The sequence below is a fragment of the Rattus norvegicus genome, chromosome 16 (assembly GCF_036323735.1).
Source record: "Rattus norvegicus strain BN/NHsdMcwi chromosome 16, GRCr8, whole genome shotgun sequence".
Classification (NCBI taxonomy): Eukaryota; Metazoa; Chordata; class Mammalia; order Rodentia; family Muridae; genus Rattus; species Rattus norvegicus.
The window spans coordinates 2552489-2572652 of record NC_086034.1 but is presented as its reverse complement, the minus strand read 5'-3'; the positions used below and the strand labels follow the sequence as shown (position 1 = coordinate 2572652).

The 20164-nt window shown below is 44.8% G+C and overlaps 1 protein-coding gene across 6 annotated transcripts in view; it reads right to left on the bottom strand.

Annotated features, from left to right (window-relative positions):
• Arhgef3 (Rho guanine nucleotide exchange factor 3) overlaps positions 1–20164 on the bottom strand; it is a 280324-nt gene that overhangs the window by 15982 nt on the left and 244178 nt on the right. For all 6 annotated transcript variants that reach the window (XM_017600023.3, XM_006252575.5, XM_006252574.5 and 3 more), the window contains 4 exons: positions 10389–10559; positions 5907–5969; positions 4119–4215; positions 3890–3966 (listed from right to left, as the gene is read on the bottom strand). In XM_017600023.3, the coding sequence (XP_017455512.1) occupies positions 3890–3966; positions 4119–4215; positions 5907–5969; positions 10389–10559 (408 nt within the window). The remainder of the gene's footprint in view (positions 1–3889; positions 3967–4118; positions 4216–5906; positions 5970–10388; positions 10560–20164) is intronic.

Below are 20164 nucleotides of genomic sequence, written 5' to 3'. Positions count from 1 at the left end.
CAGAAGATCTCATTACAGATGGTTGTGAGCCACCATGTGGTTGCTGGGATTTGAACTCAGAACCTTTGGAAGAGCAGTCATCACTCTTTACCGCTGAGCCATCTCTCCAGCCCCAGTACTAGCTATTCTTACAAGCTATGATTCTCTTATTTGTTTTGTTCTGTTACATTGTTATTGTTTAAGATAAGGGTTCACTCTGGAGCAATCCAATCTGGAACTCAAAGCAAACAGGTGTGCCATGGTCAGAAGGTGTCATTTTGTTGCCAGTTGCCCCATCATCTGACTTTTCCGTCCTTTCCTTTCCTTATCTGAATGTTCTCTGAGAGGTCTCTGGGGACAGGGCATCACGTACTCCTCCCTGATCTTGAGTGTACTGTAAAGGCAGATGACTCTGAATGCTTGATCCCCCCACCCCAAGCTCTCCCGTACACATTCTCTTTTAAGATTTATCATCTTAATTATGCATATGTGGGGGAGGGGCTAAGTGCTCATTAGGGCTGGTGCCCTTGAAGCCAAAGGTCCTCCCAAAAATTCTTGGTAGTCTGTTTAAAGAGATGCTAAGTCGCCTAGCACCTAGTGGGAGGAGCTGACCAGAACAGGTTTCAGGTTTCAGCTGAGCCAGTAGCTCACTGCAGTGTTGGCTATCAGTACAAGATCTGCACAAGACTCTACCCATCAACATCTCACTGAGGATGGGGGCGGGCCCACAAGGCTCCACTCCTCCCTGAGGCCCTTTGGGCAGTTAGCGGTTGCTGGGGGAAGGGACATCACTTTCTTTTCTTCAGTAGTGAAAACCACTGTTGACTCACCCTTGCTCTTGTAAACAATCTCTCACTTACTCATGTGCAAGCAACTATAATTTAATTCAGTGGGTAATAAGAAAAGAGGAGGAGGAAAGGACTTGCTGGGAAGAGGAAAGGTTTTGGTGGGAGGGGGAGGGGGTAAGGGGGAGGAGTATGAGACAAAAACCACTAAAAATCAGTGTATGTATGAAACTGTCAAAGAGTAAGAAATTTAAAAGGCCCATATGCATATACACATATATATGAAAAACACTTTTTTCTGTTTTTCATATATATATATTTTTTAGAAACTCTATCATAAAAATTATCAGAATGAACGTGGATTTTTACTTGCATGTACCCTCTCTCTCTGTTCAGAATTAAAAATTAACCAGGATCTGAATTGACAGGAGCACTTGCTTTCTGCCTTGGAGAGCTTATAAATTATTTTATTCCTGAGACCAGTCACTTCGGACATTGTTTCTCTGTCTGAGGTTTGCTTGGACAGGAAGACCTGCCAGGAAGGGGACTCCCAGCATCTCTATCCAGAGTGGCTCCCCCAAGGAAAGCAAGTCCTCTGTTTAAAGTCTTCAAAGCACAACTCATGGATTCCCTCTAAGGCAAAGAGAGGCACAGTTGATACTGTCCTGGGGGGGTGGGGGGCAGTTCACTCATTCAAAAGGTTTTTTTTTTTTTCCCTTTACAGGAAAATAATTCAATTTCCCATGGACTGAATGGACTCCGACTTTCTCATTCAGCGTCCAGAGAGGTGTTTATTTTGTTCTGTTTAAAAGGGTAGAACCCAAACAGATTCACCCCTTGCTAAATCACTCATACCCGTGCTCCTGGAGTTAAAGAGGAAAAACACTTAGCTGCACTTTGTTTCTCAGGAAATCTGGCAACAACAAGCCACTTGTTTCCTTTCAGGATGCTCTCCAAGCTTCCAGTCCCCGTTTGAGGCCTGGAGGGTCTAGACAGCAACTGACTGGCATGGTCACACTTCCTCTGGGTATACAGGACATAACTGCCTTCCCCAGATCAAATTAACCTCATAACACAAGAGACAAAAGTATATTTCAGGAAAAAAAAAAAGTGAGTAAGGCAAAAACCCTCAAGCTTGAGACTGAAACAGTGTCACAATCTGCACACAGTGCTTAAAGGGACACCATCATTACTGCATCATAAAAAATGGAGCAGGAGCCCTGCTAACTCTGAAGGGAGGTCACTGTCTGAGGAAGTTTAAAAACACCGATGTAGACCTTCTCATTAAACCACTCCTGATTCTAGTCGACCCACTCTCTTTGGAGGAATGTCTTCATGGGTTGAAGAAGTTTAAAACAATACCAAGACGTATAAGGCAAAGTCAAAGGTTTGTGATGAATGATCCCTCCTGAAATATTGAAGCAAGTTATCTAAATTATTCAGCTGAGAACATTACATGTCCCCCAGATATTCTTGAGATATTTCCGCCTCGGTACTAAAATTGACTTCTGAACTAAAGCCAAGTCATGGGATCCTTCGAAGGTTCCAGATCGTGGCAGTAACTGAGAGGTACCAGGTCAGACACCAATGTTAAGAATTTTTGGTGGGGTTGGGGATTTAGCTCAGTGGTAGAGCGCTTGCCTAGGAAGCGCAAGGCCCTGGGTTCGGTCCCCAGCTCCGAAAAAAAAGAAAAGGAAAAAAAAAATAGTTTATAAGGGGTTGGGGATTTAGCTCAGTGGTAGAGTGTTTGCCTGGCAAGCTCAAGGCCCTGGGTTCGGTCCCCAGCTCCGGAAAAAAAAAAAAAAAAGAATTTTTGTCACATCCATGTGACATCAATGAGATCCAGAAGGTTTTTAGGAATGTTAGGAACAAGTTTACCTGGAAAGAGAATACTGATATATTAATAATACCTAAAAGCCCTCTCTATTGCTACACCCCTGCCTATTGTCCTGGAATACTGGCTCCATCAGAGGGATCACGGGATCTAATTCTGTCTAGAAGTCATTAAAGTTGTCTGCTTTCATTACCTGCTGCACAATGAACAAAAACATTTAGAGTTGGGATGGAGCATCCACGGACTCACTGAAGGGAAAGGTGGGTGTACAACGGGGGTGGTTGGAACGGGGGCAAAACAGCATACGCTTTGTCTAAGCGAAGGACACAAAGGAGCACCATTACACACTCAACTGAACACAGATTCAGGAGGAAGGCCGTATGTTCATGAGCCTAACCGAAGATCACATCTTCATTCTTTAAGAAAGGGATCAGTGATAGCGGATGAAGGGCTGTATAACGAGCAGTTACTTAGGACCAGGAATGAATGCGCTGACTGCCAGCCACATGAACTCACTGCTGTGTTTGTAAAACTACCTTTAAACCACGGGATCTCATCCCATTCCCACCATCAGTACTGGGGAGCAAACCCAAGGCCTTGCACCTTCTAAGCAAGAGCTCTACCATCATAAATTATACCACAGTCAAGACTTTTTAAATAGATTGGAAAGCTACTTTTTTTTTTTTTTTTTTTGGTTCTTTTTTTTCGGAGCTGGGGACCGAACCCAGGAAAGCTACTTTTAATGATGAATGAGAATGTCAAGCCAGGCCTGGTGGCATAGGCCAATAAATCCCAGCTACTTGGAAGGTTGAGGCAGAGGTATCCCAAATTCCAGGCCTGTCTGGCTACAAAGTGAGTTCAAGGACAGTATGGGCAATTTAATAAGGAGGGAAAGAAGGTGGAAAGGGTATGGAGACAAGGCTCAGTGATTAAGTTCTTACACAGTATGTACTAAAAAAGTTAAAGTGTTAATTTTAAACTTAGAGTAGAAATGGAAATAATTTAATTGGCCTAGATCCAATGTAATCTAGTGTCATTTTATTTCAGATGAAACTAACAATAGTTTTGTGTGTTCTTTTCATTTGTTTGTTTGGTTGAAAAAGGCCATGCTGTCTGTCAATGAAAAAACCTGTAGTAGGAAAAACTTTATGCTTTGAAGACATAAACCCTCAATATATTAAGTATTTAACTTTTTATCTGATATAATATCCCACAAAGTCTTTGCCAACAACAAAAACAGTCCAGGTAAAGTAAAATCTATTTTCAAACAAGACCCGAGAATGTTTCTTACCCAGCCCACGAGGATGGGACCAACGTGTTCCGTCGAGCCATCGGGCTTCCGAACATCTCGAAGCTGACTAAGGAGGTCTGACAAGACACAAATGGAATGCTCATTTTGTTAGGCATTCACAGATGAGCAGAGGAGGCAGAAGCTTCTGGGCCCTTCCTGTTACTACATAATCACGGATGTTGATATCAGAAAACTACAAGTCATGACTCATGTGGGACCAAAATCGTACCTTCATGGAGAGGGATTAGAGAGTCCAGTGTTCCAAAAATCTGATTCAGCTCTTGTTCTGTCATTATTGAGAGTTTCAGCATGGGGTCATGGTAGGCCTGGAAAAGACAGGCAAGAGATGGTCAGAAATATTGAAATGCAAAGGAACTCAGTTGTTTATGCAAATGTATAATAAAAAAAACTGGCTTCCTGTAATTTCTCCCACAATGCCATGCAAACAGCAGATAGGTGTGGCTGGAAGAATAGAGACTAGAGTTCTGTCTTCAGCCTTTTGTGACTGATAAGCCAAGGTAGATTTTTCCCCCCCAAACCTTTCTACACTTTAGTTTACCCTACATCCCTACATTTAGTAAGGAGCAAAAATCCTACTTGGGGAGCAGTTTTGATTGTTACAAAGTTCCAAAAGTAAACATGATTATACACTTTGAAAAACTCCCATTTTATTCAAAATGAGCTAACAGCAGGCCTTTCCAAGTAAGTACTTATTTCAAAGAAAGGAAAGGTGGTTGGATCCTTTACTATTGACAGAAAAACAGTCTAGTCATAAAGCACTCTGGCAGGTCAGAAAATTAGAGGTAAGGCATCCAAGGAGGGTTCTGGAGACGAGCCATGTCGTTCAGAGGAGGCAGGAAATACCACAGAAAAAAGGACCTTGATTTGAGCTGATGCCTGTGTGAGGGGTGGAGGTGTATAGCTGAAAGGAAAGAGAAGGGTCCGGGGGAAAACCCTGTGAGTCAGAGGATGACCGAGAAGCATCTAAAGATGTTTACATTTGAGAAATCTCGACTCGGAAAGTGGGGCTTAGGCATCTGACCAGCCTATGGACGCAAGATGTGTTCCAGACTGAAATGCCTTCTTGCCTCTCTGAGCTGCACAGTGGCTAGCTCTACCCAACATGTCTTAGCTATGTCCACGCAAAGCCTAGATAGCCATCTCAGGAGTACAGGGGGAAGAGCTCTTTACTAGCACAATGTTGAACTGAGGATCTTAAGATGAGAAGCATTCTGCCAAACTCATGACTCCCTCAAAAACATGACAAAGAAGCCAGGGGAGCCCGAATTGAGCTTTCAAGGGAGGGAGGTCATGGGGATGGAAAGATTTGTAGTCAAGAATGTGCATGATGGAAGGCAAGGGTTTCTTCCCCTCCTCCCATAGATGGTGATTAACACGTTTTCAGCTGGGGTCTAGCTCAGCAGTAGACATGTGCTAAGCATGTTTAAGTCTAAATCTGATCCTCACTACTTAACAAATAAGCCCCCCCCCATGCCCACAAGCCCCTAAACCCCATTTCCATATGAAAGACCATAACTTATTATGCTGTACAAACACTCACTTCACTTTACCTACTTCCTCGACCGATTTCTCTAGTGAACGAAAAGGCCCTACATGACACTCCTTCTCTGACATGTTTTGAAAGACAGGCTCTGGAAGGCTGGTCTCGTGCTCTAGGCCCTCCTCCTCAGCCTCCTGAGTAGCTCAAGAGAGACTTCGAGGACAGCGAAACACACATGAAGTCAGGCCACCATGAGCACCTTCAGATTTAAACAGATCCATCCTCTGAGGGGCACTAGACGTGCAGAGGCATCCGGCAGGTGCCTGGTGTAGACAGCTATTTGCCTTCTTGCTTTGAGCCATTTCCTCTGCTGCTGGGTTTGTGGTAAAAGGTTCTTTTCAATTGTGAGTTAGTCATAAAGAGACTACCCCAAAGCATCGGCTCAGGGCTGTGAAATGACTCGCAGGGCAGAGAAAAACACGGGGTGACTCAAACAGCTACTGTGTCTTCGCTTACCTTTTTTGCTAATTTCAAGTCCTCTATCAAATCCTCTTCACCTTGAGAAAGCTCAAAAATTGCCTGAAAAATAACCCAAAAAACTGGCTCAGTTCTTTCGTTTATGAGACCAAATTCAAACAGAACCAACATTCAAAAGCTCCAAATACCCTTAAGCTAGACAAGCCTGGGGTGATACTCAAGGAAGCGTATGCTGAGTGTGTGCAAGGGCCTGTGTTTAATACCCTGCAGATTAGGAGGGAGAGGAGGAGGAGGAAGGTGAGGAGGAGAGGAGGAAGAAGAAAGGGAGAGGAAGGAAGAGGGGAAGTATTGGGAAGGAAGAAGAGAAGAAAAGGAGAGAGAGAGAGAGAGAGAGAGAGGGAGAGAGAGAGAGAGAGGGAGAGAGAGAGAGAGAGAAAGTAGTAGTATAGTGGTAGTAGTATAGTAGTAGTATAGTAATAGTAGTATAGTGGTAGTAGTATAGTAGTAGTAATAGTAGTAGTAGTAGTAGTTGTATAGTAGTAGTAGTAGTATAGAAGTAGTAATAGCAGTAGTTGTTGTAGGTTAATTAGCCTGAAGCAAATGCCCTTGCAGCTAAAAGCGTCAAGGAAAAGCCTCGTCTGTGAGAGAACATGTATTTCTAACCTACACAGTCACCCTTGCTGTTTTGGAACTCTGACGAAACCCAACACAAGGGAACTGTGTCAGATGGACCTGGCGGTGTTATTAACCAGACCGTCACACTCTGCTTCTCTTTTACCCAAAGAAGGCAAGTCTCAGCAGAAAGTTGTATTCCTATCCTCTACTGAAGACCGGGGTTGAGAAAGAATGCAACGGTTTATTACTGTAAATAGAATTTGGTGGGGTCAGCCCACTCTCAAGTCCCACAGGGTATAATGAATAAGATTAGAGGGGCTGGGGGCTGGGGATTTAGCTCAGTGGTAGAGCGCTTACCTAGGAAGCGCAAGGCCCTGGGTTCGGTCCCCAGCTCCGAAAAAAAAAAGAACCAAAAAAAAAAAAAAATAGATTAGAGGGGCTGGCTCTCTGTGAGAGTGTGTAAATGGGCCAGTTCTAATTTGGCTCCATTAGGCCAGCATAATTTAAAGAGCTATGATGTGCAGCACACCCTCTCCCATCTGGGAATCTAAACACTGGGCAAACATTGTGGTATTAAAGGACTACAAGTCTCTGATGATCATCCAGGAGCAACTGTACTGTTTCCAGCTGGAAAGGAGGCGTCAACGGCTTGCGGGCGCGTCTGCCACCCTGAGGTTCAGGTGGGGCAGGATACTGGGCTGCAGGGACACTCTTCCCCAAGGCCCAGCAAAGCCTCATGTCACGCCTTACTGAAATAACCACTGTCACATGAGAAGCTGCACAGACGTCCTGTGCGCCTATGAGCTCATCAACTATACTGACCAATGGCCACCCCACCAAGGGAGGAGAACCATGGGTGAACACAGTGGAGAATACTTTGGCTTTGAAGTAAGAAAAGAGCCAGGTTCAAATCCTGACTGTGGCTTACCACTGTTCACCTTGCCTTAACGTCTTTCTCATGTACAGTCTGTCTTTCCTTTTTCTACACTGTCAGACTGTATGAATGAATATATATATATATATATATATATATATATATATATATATATATATATATAATCAACAACACAGAAATACAGAAAAACATAAGGAAGGGAATTTTAAATCACCCACAATAGCATCTCGTTAACTCTGAGAATACAGAAATAACAAAGTCAATTTCTCCTTCCTTTCCTCTCTTCCTTGTCTTCTTTATCCTCCCAGTCTCTCTCTTCTCTTCCCACCCCTCAATTCTGTTTTTCCTCCTCCGTTTTTCATAACACAGGTCATCTCTAGCACCCGCTGTGAGGACTTTCCTCTGCACTGCAAACAGTGAATTCTGCAACACACGCTAAGTAGCTGGCCTCTAATTCAGTTACTTTTTGTTTTTGTTTTTGAGACAGGGTTTCTCCGGGTGACCCTGGCTGTCCTGGAACTCACTCTATAGACCAGGCTGGCCTCGAACTCAGAGATCTACCTGCCTCTGCCTCCTCAGTGCTGGGATAACAGGCACACACCACCTCCACGACCACCTCCACCACCACTGCCTGCCCATCAATTCTAATGCTACCTACTGGGAGACAGCATCAAGTCCCCCACAGGAGGGCTCTGTCCCAAGACTCCTTACCCTTTTATATGCTAATCAAGACCTCAAGTAGTTTGCCTAATGACTCACACACAGTTGAGAAGTCAGAGTTTCCTTGATTCCTCCTCAGGCTTAATTTGTCACAACTACTCACAGAACCCAAGGCCACACTGGTTTATAGGACATGAATGATAAAGGATAAGAGGATTAGGTAAGTGTAGGAACTGGGGAAGTTATGGGTGCAACCTACACATTCCACACCCTTTCTGGATCTACTGCACCACCCTCCCAGAACCTTCATGTTTACTTATTTAGCTCTTAAAACTGTGGCCTTCTGGGTTTCTATGGAGATCCAGACAGCAGGACAGATGACATCATTGGCCCTTGCTTATCACCTGTAACCATCAGCCTCTCTCCCTCCCCAGAGGCTAACAGGGAGAGCCATATCTTAGTTTGGTTTCTGTTGCTGGGATAAACAAAAGCAACTTGGGGAGGAAAGGGTTGATTTCATCTTACAACTCTGAGGTCATAGTCCATCATCACTGAGCGAACTCAGGGCCCAATTCCAGGCAGAAGCGTAGGGGTAGGAACTAGAAGAGAGGTCATAGAGCAGCGGTTGTCAGCCTGTGGGTCGCAGCCCCTTTGGAGTCGCATATCAGATCTTAATGTTACGACTCATTTCCAGGTATGATGTAACAATGAGAATAAGTTATGGTTGAGGGTCACCACAACATGAGGAACTGGGTTAAAGGGTTGAAGCATTAAGAAGGTTGAAAACCGCTGTCATAGAATGCTACTTACTGGCCTGTCAACCTGTTTTCTTATATTCCAGCAGACCACCAGTGTTAGGGTGGTACGCTCACGGTGGTGGCCTGGGCCCTCCCAAACCAATCAATCAAGACAACACCCCCCACACTTGCCTGTAGGCAATCTAATGGAGGCATTCTTTTCAATCAAGTTTCCACTTCCCAGCTAAGCTAACTGTGTCAAGTGGAAAAAAAAAAAAAAAAGAACCAGAAAATTAGGACAGTCTGGAAGTCTCGATGCTGCTATCCGCCTAGGTCTCACTAGTGTCGGGGACCCAGCCTGAAGCTTTCCATAGCTGACAGTCATCATTCAGTCTATTCACTTCTGCTTGAGGATGTGAGACTCTGCATGCCACACAGATGACGATCAAACACATGTGTTCTAATATCACATAAGATGCTGCCATATTCCCACGTGGGACTGTGGAGGGTGCGTGCATTATTTTAAAGGCTGGAGTCCTGTGTGATAAGCAATGATACATTTACATGGTACCCAACACACACTGCACAAAATGGGCACGAGGAAAGAAGAACCTTCACTCTTAGCTCCCACACGGGGTGGGGGAGAGGCCTGAACCACTGTGTTAGTGAGCACCATTAATCCTAGCACCGGGGAGTGGAGCAAAGGGTTCTCTGCAAGCTTTGCAGCACCATAGAGAAGAAGTGAGCAGCGCCTGTACTGACAAACCCTCCAGAGAAGGAGGTGCCACCATAGCTTCTTAGACATCGGGTTACAGAAAACTTACAGGAAAATTAACTGTCCTCCATGAAGAAGAAGTTTTTCTTTATAAAGGTAGGGGGGGGAAAAGCCAAATATTTTTTTAAACTTCCTAAAAGTGACTACCAAAATATAAATAAACGATTGTAGTGGGGTTGGGATTTAGCTCAGTGGTAGAGTTCGGTCCCCAGCTCCAAAAAAACCCAAAAAAACAAACAAACAAAAAAAAACCCAAAAAACAAAACAACAACAACAAAAAAAACCAACCAAAAAATGATTGTAGCCGTGCATGGTAGCCCCTGCCTTTAATCCCAACTCTTGGGAGGCAGAGGCAGGCAGGCAGATCTCTTGGTTTGAGGCCAACCTAGTTTATATAGTGAGTTTCCAGACAGCCAGAGCTACAGAGAGAGTTTGCCTCAAACAACGGCAACCACAACAACAAAAACCAAACCAAACCAAAAAGAAAAAAAAAAAGTAACCGATATAAATAAAATGAAGATGGTTGTCTTTGTGAGGGTAAGAATCCTAACTGGGGGGTTGGGGATTTAGCTCAGTGGTAGAGCGCTTGCCTAGGAAGCGCAAGGCCCTGGGTTCGATCCCCAGCTCGGGGGGGGGGGGGGGGGGGGGAAGAAAAGGAAAAAAAAAAAAAAGAATCCTAACTGGACACTTGGTGTCAACATTGTAAAATCGCTAGGCTTTTCACAGTGGGGCCACACCCACACAGCTGGATGCTAGCCTTCCGGTATCCCTTCCCACGTGACCTGGCTCTGAGGGCTGATGCAGTGACCCACAGGCAGCTCCGTGGGTCCCCAGCTTACCTCCTGTCTCTTGATCTCCTTGGCTGTGAGCACCTGACTGACACACACATCGAAGGTCTCACTCCAGAGTTTGCTGTCCCTCCGCTTCGTGCTTGAGGAGGTGGCATTTCTGGACCAGGCTCTAGGGGCGAGGATGTCGGGGCGGCTCTCATTGCGGAAGCTGATGGACCGCTACACAATGACAAAAAGAAACCACCATGGGGTCAGCAGCAGGACTGGGTGGATCTGTTTTGAGCAACTTCCTGTTATGATGACACAAATCATCTGTAAGAAAGGGCATGGCCAACGCTTTTAAGGAGTGGGCACCCTCTGTGGCCTATGCACTGAGGAAAATGAACAGGGCCTTTTCGTTCTGTGTAACCGGGACACTGAGTGAACTGTAGAACAAGAGGGTGGCGGGCCAGGCTCACAAAAAAAGGCAGTTCTCCAACACACACTCAGTGGCTTCTTTCCAATGGACGTCTATTCTTCAGAAGTACAATGGAAAACAGTGGATAACCCACCCTCTCCTACAACAGGACCCCACTATCCCGGGTGCCCCCTTATACAGTCTGGGTAGGCTTCTCCTGGCCCAGTCAAATGGAGAGTGCCACCATCCCGATTCAGGGATGGGTAGAGATCCCTGAGCTACGAGAGAAAGGGCAGGAGTATTCCTCTGGTCCTGTGAGTTCAGAGATGACAACGCACAGACATTCCTTGCAGCAATTCTCCCTGGTCACACAGAACGAATCTATTTAGCACAGGTGAGAAGAAAGGGACACATTTGATGAAGGCTGGAGAGAAAGACTGAGGGAGGAAGTGAACAGACTTTACCAAACCAAACCGTTTGAGCTCCTGGATCCCGCCATGCCTGAAGCCTGAAGGACCACCCCTAGTCATCTAAGTTACACAGGCTAATACAGTCTTCTTTCTGTCTCCAGTAGTTGGGGTTCTATCAAGTCAAAATGTTGAACCAACACACACACCGAGACCACCCCGCGGTAAGTAACGCCTACCCGGACATGTTTGTTCCTTTGCAAAGAGGCCCCAGCTGCGTTTAAAGGTCTGATTACCCAAAGTCCATCCTGAGTGAAATATACTACCACAGGGTTTTCTCGTGACAGCCACAAAGTATCCAAAGAAAGGTAATGTGTCATCTTTAGTCTTTACCCTGCAAGATTTCAACACGTTCCCTAGAGACGGACAAAGCAAAGTGTATTACTACATTCGCAAAGATAGCTTTTTTTTTTTTTTAAGATAAGTTCTCATGGGATCAGAGAGATGGCTGAATTGTTAAGATGATCGCTGCCCAGCAAACCACTGAACTGAGAATAGGACCCCCGTTGAAGGAATCAGAGAAAGAACTGGAAGAGCTTGAAGGGGCTCGAGACCCCATATGTACAACAATGCCAAGCAACCAGAGCTTCCAGGGACTAAGCCACTACCTAAAGACTATACATGGACTGACCCTGGACTCTGACCTCATAGGTAGCAATGAATATCCTAGTAAGAGCACCAGTGGAAGGGGAAGCCCTGGGTCCTGCTAAGACTGAACCCCCAGTGAACTAGACTGTTGTGGGGAGGGGGACAATGGGGGGAGGGTGGGGAGGGGAACACCGATAAGAAAGGGGAGGGGGGAGGGGGATGTTTGCCCGGAAACTGGGAAAGGGAATAACACTCGAAATGTATATACGAAATACTCAAGTTAATAATAATTAAAAAAAAAAAAAGATGATCGCTGCCTATCAGAAGACTACATTTTGGATTCCAGCATTCAAAACTATCTATAATTCCATCTCCTGGGAGATCTGATGTCTCTAGCCTCATAGAGTACCTGCATGTACACAAACACACATGCATGCATAATTCATACATACACACACGCATGCATACATGCACAGACATACATGCTTTAAAATATTAAAATAGGGGCTGGAGATTTAGCTCAGTGGTAGAGCCCTTGCCTAGCAAGCAAAAGGCCCTGGGTTCGGTCCCCAGCTCCGAAAAAAAGAAAAAAAATATTAAAATAAACCTTTTTAAAGAAGACAGGTTCATTGGTTATAGAACATAGGATGACCTGGAACTCACTGTGTAGCCCAGGCTGGCCTCAAACTCAGCATCCTCCTACCCCAACCTCCCAAGAACTGAAATTATAGGTGTGTACTACTCTATCCAGCTAAAAACCAATAACACCTCTCTCTCTCTCTCTCTCTCTCTCTCTCTCTCTCTCTCTCTCTCTTTCTCTCTCTCTCTCTCTTTCTCTCTCTCTTGCAAAGTCCCTGTGGCGCTGCTCCCCAGGCCTGTGGTGTGAACTTCCACTCAGCTTGGCAAAGAATCTGACCACAGTGGCATATTTATGAGTATCTCCTGCCATTCCCCCATTACCCCGCCTCTCTCTAGAGTGTTACATTTCTTTAGTTAGTTAGTTGCTAACCCTCCTTGCTTCTCCTAAGCAAGTCTCTTTCTCACAAGTGTTTCTCCCATTTCCCAGCCAACTCCTCACTTGTGTTCAGAATACAGCCCAGCATTCGCTCTCTTTTAGGGAGGCCACACCAATGTCCGACCTCTCTCCTGTTCTGACACTGGGACACACCTCTGACAGGACAGTGGCCGCATCTTGCTCTATTTATGTACCTTGATTCTAAATGATTTTGAATGTGGCCTGTGAGCCTCTATCACTAAGACTGTACAGGTTAGCTCTCAGTTCTCTGAGCTCCAACTATGAAATTCAGTAATTACGACTCATCAGGGAAGTTTTTGATTTTATTTAAAAATTGGAGGGGGGTGACTAAAGAGATGGCCATTAAAATCACCATTAAATAAATTAAAACTACCTGTTGCTAGAACTGTCTAGCCTTTAAGACAACTCTGAGATAATTTAGCTTCTAAAACTCCCTTTCATGCAAACGTGACCAGCATTAAAATCTGTGTATGATCCCTTTTCATAATTATGCAAACCAGATGCGAGCAGATATTTTTAATGCCTTCAGTTTCTCTCTCTCTCTCTCTCTCTCTCTCTCTCTCTCTCTCTCTCTCTCTCTCTCTCTTTTTTTCCCCCTCACATGGGTGTTACAGCTGACTTCTAGCTTACTTTCTGATCTTTCAGAACCTGAGGAAATGGAAAATGTTATAGGAAGTTTCCAAGGGGCTTTGGGGTGTCTCCAGGGCTTTGTGGAGGCAATTCTTTGTAGTCTTGCAAGCAGCAGGTAAGTTCCAGGGCTAGCAGGAGCTTCAGGTGAGCACGTGACATCTGAACCTGCTCCGTGCAGGACAACAAGAAAGCGTTTGCCCAGGTTACGAATGGTGTTGCACAAGTCTTGGGCTCTCTGAAACACGCCCTTATAAATACCAACTAGACTAAATGGCCATAGCTTGCCTACACTCAGAATCAATTAGCCACAGACTGAAAGGTTAACACAAGGCAGTGAGTCACCAGCCGGCTCTCTCTGTGGTTCTGATGGGCAGATGGGAACTGTAGAACAGAGAGAAGAAAATACACACAAAGGAAGGCACAGGACACAGGCAAAAGTCTCCACTTTCACTTGGAGGGATGAGTTACCGTACTTTCAATCTGACAAACACTGGACTTCCCCCAAGAGTTGGAAAGTCATTTATACCAACTTGAAATGCTTATGTCTTTGCAAAATTGTGCAATTTTTAGATACAAATTCTCTTCCTTTTTCCCCAAAAGCACATCCTGGCATTAATCATTGTTGTATTTAACATCTTTCCAAGTTTGTTTGTTTTTTTTTTTCCTAAAAACAATGTTTTCTCTTTTCAGGCAACTATACCTTTTTCATGGTAGTATATAAAACTCATCCTTCAAAGCTTAACCAAGGGGTTGGCCAGACACTTCAGAGGCTAAGGACACTTGTGGCTGTTCCTTTCAGAGGACTTGATTTTGACTCCTAATGTGACTCCCAGCTCACACCACCAGCAACTCCAGCTCCAGAGGATCCAACTTCCATTTCTGGCCTCCACTGGCTTCAGCATTCATGTGCACACACCCCCTCCAACCGCATACACAGTTAAAACTTAAACAAGCTATGTAGTAAAACACACCTGAGGTGAACAACAGAACAAAACACAATGTGTAGAATAGTGTGCAAAGTATGAGAGATTAAATAGGAAAATGCCACTATGAAACTCATTAATTTGGTTACTAACATAAAAAGTCAATTAACAAAAAAAAAAGAAAGTTCCTTTCAAGTAAAAACAGTGAGAGCAAGTTCTGGTAACATAAAATTAGCCAACTTGGTAGTGACCGAATTAGTGGTATCCAAAACCAATTTCTTAGTCCCAAACATTTTCTTCACCTCCAAAGTCACTCCTTAGCAATGGCTGTGTGGGACCCTGCCGTCTAGGTGGAGCCCATACTTACTCATTGCCCTCCTGATGAACAGTGGAATCATTTCTGACAGCTCACTGTTATAAGAAGTACCTGAGGGAACACCCTTTGTGTGTCTGTGCTGATATTTATGAAGGCAGACTCCCTTATTCTAAAAACTATCAAACCTTACTTATTTTTATTGCATCTCATTCGAATTGCTGGGGGTTCCAAGCTCTCATCTTTGCTCAAATAAACATGTCAATACTCAATGCTAAAATGAGTTACCAAATTATCCGTCAAACAGGCCAAGTACCTCTCCCAGACAGAAGCAGGGTAGCCTACACCTTCACTCTCCTCCAGGTAGATGAGATCTTCACACAGGCAAAAGTCAGTGTACCTGAGTTCTAGTATCCTGTTGTGAATATAAGAACTAATAGAGAGATGGCTCAGTGGTTAAGAGCACTGACTGCTCTTCCAGAGGTCCTGTGTTCAATTCCCAGCAACCACATGGTGGTTCACAACCATCTGTAATGGGAGGGAACTCTTGTAGTGTGTGTCTAAAGACAGCTGCAATGTACTCATATAAATAAAAATACATAAATCTTAAAAAAAGAAAAAATGAAGATATTTTTATGCATTAATTAAGACCTGCTTGATTCATTGGAGATTTTCATCATTGCCACTTGGGGAGCTCCCTCTTAGGGACTTTTCCTGTGAGTTCTCTTAGTGACTGCCAATCTCAGGGTGTCACTCATGGGAATTATCTTAAGGGCTCTTCACACACTGATCCTTAGCCCTTTGGATGCAATCTTCCAATTTACACAGCACCTCCTATAATCACAGCATCCTGATAGAGTACGAGTCTGTTTTCATTTACTGAGGCTGGGGTTAGAGGGAGGTGCTAAAGCGCTTGCCCAGACAGGATCCAAAATACACACTTTGTTTCCAAAGTCCTCTTTTTATGCTGGAGCTGTACCCATTCGTTCCAGGAACTCACAGGCTGTCCCAAGGTTTCAGAGAGAGAGCAGGTCAATCTCCTACATTCTAGGAAAGGAATTGGCTGAAGGAAAGAGAATGCACTGGGCTCAGTTTTAGGAATAACTAGTGATTTTTGACCAACCAAACTCCAGATTTACACCCTGGAGCTGTAATGGAACTGGGTCAGGTGTGTGGTCAATGGCTGCTCAGCCCTAGGATGGTAGTCCCTGAATCAGTCAGAGCTTTAGACATGGGCAGGTGTTCATCATGGTGCCAGCCACAAACCAGGAACGACGGCTGGCCTGGTTAGCAACATAAACGGGTACAATTACACAGGAGGACTGAGTTAGGGGGAAGAACGTGACTCCTGCTACAAGAATCCCAAGGGACAAAAGCCACCATGCTTCTAGGATCCCTGCCTCCACACCCTTTATTTTTCTGTACTTGGATGGTGTGCCTCATGGCCTTGCTATCTTTCTAACCTAGCTGTCTTGTTTCTGATTCCCCTTTCTTCACAACAGAGGACAAATCCATTGATTTTTCTCATCGCTTTGACCAAATACCTGACTTAAGGAGCAACTTAAGGGAGGAAGGGCTTTATTTTGGCTTACGGTTTTAGAGCTTTCAGCCCATCTGTGGCAGAACAGGTGTGGCAGCAAGAACACGAGGGAAGGAGCTAGCTCACACTGAGTTCACCAAGCAGAACGTAGACAGGAAGTGGGGATGAACTATAAAAACCTCAAGACCTGCTCCACTGTCTCCAACAAGGTGCTACACCTCCTACAAGTTCCATGACCTTCCAAAACAATACCCACTGGGGACCAAGTGTTTGAACCGGGTGATGCTTCATATGGAAACCATGATGGTGAGCACCTTGAAGGCATGCACATCTAGCTGCTTCACTCACTGGTGGATTTTTCAGCCTTTCACACACGGTAGGGAACAACAACTTGGGCACTATAAAAAGTGAATGTCAGGGGAAGGAGAGAGTTGTTCTGTGCCTGCACTGTGGGAGGAGCTTTAGAACTCTTCTAACCCCGAGAAGTAGGATTCCTGCTCCCATTTTACAGATAGGACACTTGAGGCACACAGAAGGTGAAATTTGATGAAGGCCATGAAGTTAATAAATAGTTCACTTAAACCAGGGGGCGGGGCATTCAAAATGATAATCCTGGTCTGCCCTCATGCAAGGTGGTTCGTGAGCCAAAGTAGATCGAGTTTTGTGCTACTTCTTAGTCTGTAACAGTTTCTCGATCTTGTAGCCACTCAATTCTGGAGTCGACAAGCTTATTATGCAGAGCTGTCCTGTGCATCGTAGAACACTTAACAGCATCATTGGTCTCTAACCGCAACGTGCACGTAGCACCCCTCAACCCAGCTGTGCTGAGCAAAGCATCTTGAGTCCCTGCCTATGTCTCCTTAGGTGAGAAACACTGGTCCATTCAAACTGACGGACTCGACCTTGGACGAGTCCACATAACCACAGAAACAAGCGCATCGACCTGCTGGGGAGGGAGGATTTGGGGCTAGCAGTAGAAACTGTTCCAGAATAAGCAAAAGTTTCCATGAGGAAAGAGAGCCCTGCAAACAAGCAGAAGCCCAAAGCTTGTCAACTGCTGGCAGCTAAAATAACAACAGCCATATGGGAGACAGACGGACGCAGACTTTGGAAATGGGTACTCGTGTTTACACCCAAGCTGGGGCTGCAGGAGAGGTGCTGCAGGTGGGCAACACACTGTCTGCTGGGTAGGAAACAGGCCCATTTACGTATGTCAGAGGAAGTGTAAGCTCAGCAGGTAGATGCCCTCGGACAGATCCGATCTGTTAATGCTGCCTGTTCAGTGGGGGTGATTGCTCCATCCTTTTGCAAAAACAGAAGGTCCCCATAGCCAAAGATAACATGTTCCAATACAGAGCACGGGCCAGGCACATTCTCTCCACCTTCCCGACTGCAGATGGTTCAATAGTAAACAGTTTGGACGCTAGAATGGGACCGGAAGAAGAAATGTGTTCCACTGGGCCTGCAGTGGTGGGTTAAAGCAAAAAGTTCCAGAATGTTGTCACGGAAGACCCTGAATAGTCTTCCAAAGAAGTCTCCCAAAGGCTGCATTCAGTCTGCTTAAAACGAGGGGCAGCACTCCCCCACCACGTGGCTCTATCACATTGGACCTCTGTGCTAATCTTCTGAAAGGGCCTCTCAGGAGAAAGGCAAGAACCAGAGGATTGAGTGACTGGCACAATACCTGGTAAGGCTAGGAATGGGGACTGTGTACAGCCGTTCACCTCCAAAACATAGACGAGTTGAAAGCAAAGACTCTACTCCCAAAGTTGATGTGGCTTTAAGTCAACTCACGTGGCTAGGAAAACTCAGGTCTCTGGCTTCCGGTATTCTCATCGTAGAGGCAGCACAATAATTAGAACCTCACAAAGCTGAAGTGAGGATTGGTCAAGTCTAAGTAGGTCAACAGCTTGGCCAGATGCCTAATGGCACAATCAGCAGGAGATGGCTGGTACCTGTGCCACTGTGGGTGTGGGTTTTAAGACCCTCATCCTAGCTGCCTGGAAGTCAGTATTCTGCTAGCAGCCTTCAGATGAAGATGTACAACCCTCAGTTCCTCCTGCACCATGCCTGCCTGGATGCTGCCATGCTCCCTCCTTGATGATACTGGACTGAACCTCTGAACCTGTTAACCTGAATTAAATGTTGTCCTTATAAGAGTTGCCTTGGTCATGGTGTCGGTTCACAACAGTGAAACCCTAACTAAGACACCACTTTAGCTCCCTATGTTCGCTTCCCCTGATGATGCACTGTAACCTGTAAGACAAATAAATTCTTTCTTCTCCTCATAGTGCTTTATCACAGCAGTAGAAACCTATCTACCATTGCTAGACCATTAACTGTACTGCTACCATTAGTGCTTGTCTATATACCCATCAGTCCCTTCCCATCCAGGGAAATAAGTTCTAAGAGCCCGTGGTGCATGTGTGAATCCACAGTATTATCTATCCTAATATAAACTCTGCTTTGTCTATACATACCTATGACAAAGTTTACTTCATACATCAGGCACATTAAGAGATTCACCATAATTAATAGAAGAACAGTTATAGCGATACACTGTAACTGTGGAGGCTAAGTTTTATCACCTTGATTATTTACTAGCAGATTGAGACACAATTCTGGGTGTGTTTCCAGCAGAGATTAAATGAGAGGGAAAGACCAGACATGAAGGTGGGGAGCGTGTGCTATCCCTCGGGCTTCCTGCAACCTCAGAATAGAAGAGGGAAGGGAGAGAACCCTTCTGCCTTTCCCCTTCTGCCTCCTGGTCCATGACGATGCAGACACCTGTCCTCCGCCATGTGCCCCTGCCGCCTTGATGCTCTGCTCAAATGCAGAAACCATGATCGGGAACACATCATCCCTCCCTTGTGTTTCTGTCAGGCATCTGATCACAGATACACACAGTTAATTCATACAACAAAGTCATCTTGACAGTTTTCACTTACCATTTTTTTTTTAAATCATAGCTGATCATGGGTAGCCCTAACTAAGGGAAAGTGAAATCACCAATAAGGAAAAGAATCAAAAAAAAAAAAAAATAAACAAAAAAAAAAAGGGGGCTGGAGAGATGGCTCAGCGGTTAAGAGCACCGACTGCTCTTCCAGAGGTCCTGAGTTCAAATCCCAGCAACCACATGGTGGCTCACAACCATCTGTAAAGGGATCTGATGCCCTCTTCTGGTGTGTCTGAAGACAGCTACAGTGTATTCATATACATAAATTAATAAATCTTTAAAAAAAAAAAAAAAAGGAAAAGAATCACTTGGATGCTTTCATCCACAGACAACAGCAGAAACACATCAGCATTACTTAAGACCAAATAGCTTCTTGGAGGAACTTCACTAAAATAGCCAGCAGGAGAGAAAAACCCATCGGCATACGCTGCTATTTATAAAACCTCAGTGTCTGGAAATAAACAGCCGAGCATGGAGCTGGTGGTATAGAACTTGCCTAGCACATGCCAGACTTTAGACTTTGTATCCCCAGCTTTTGTAACAAACAAACAAATAAACCAACTTGAATATGGCCGAAGAGTGCTCAACAGCAGGGAGTAAAGTGTTACCACAGAACGAAAACAGCAGACAGGTTAAAAACAGTCTTCTCTTAAAAAAAAAAAAAAAATTCTTTTTGAGAACAGCTCAAGGATAGCAGCAAACCACGCACAGAGTCGAACAAAGAGAAGAGAGATCTCCATTTAAAATACACAAAATGGTAGCAGGGGTCTACCTTTGGACGGTGGGGTTTTATCTTCAACTTTGTAACTCTCCACATTTATCTTCCAGATTTTGTACAATAAAGAGATAACTAAGAAAATCAAATTGGCTGAGGAACAGGCATGGCCATGAACACTGACTTCAACAGAAAGGGCATCAACACATCTCCACCCAGCTCACGAACGGCCATTGAAAGCACAGTGGAAGGGTTCAAG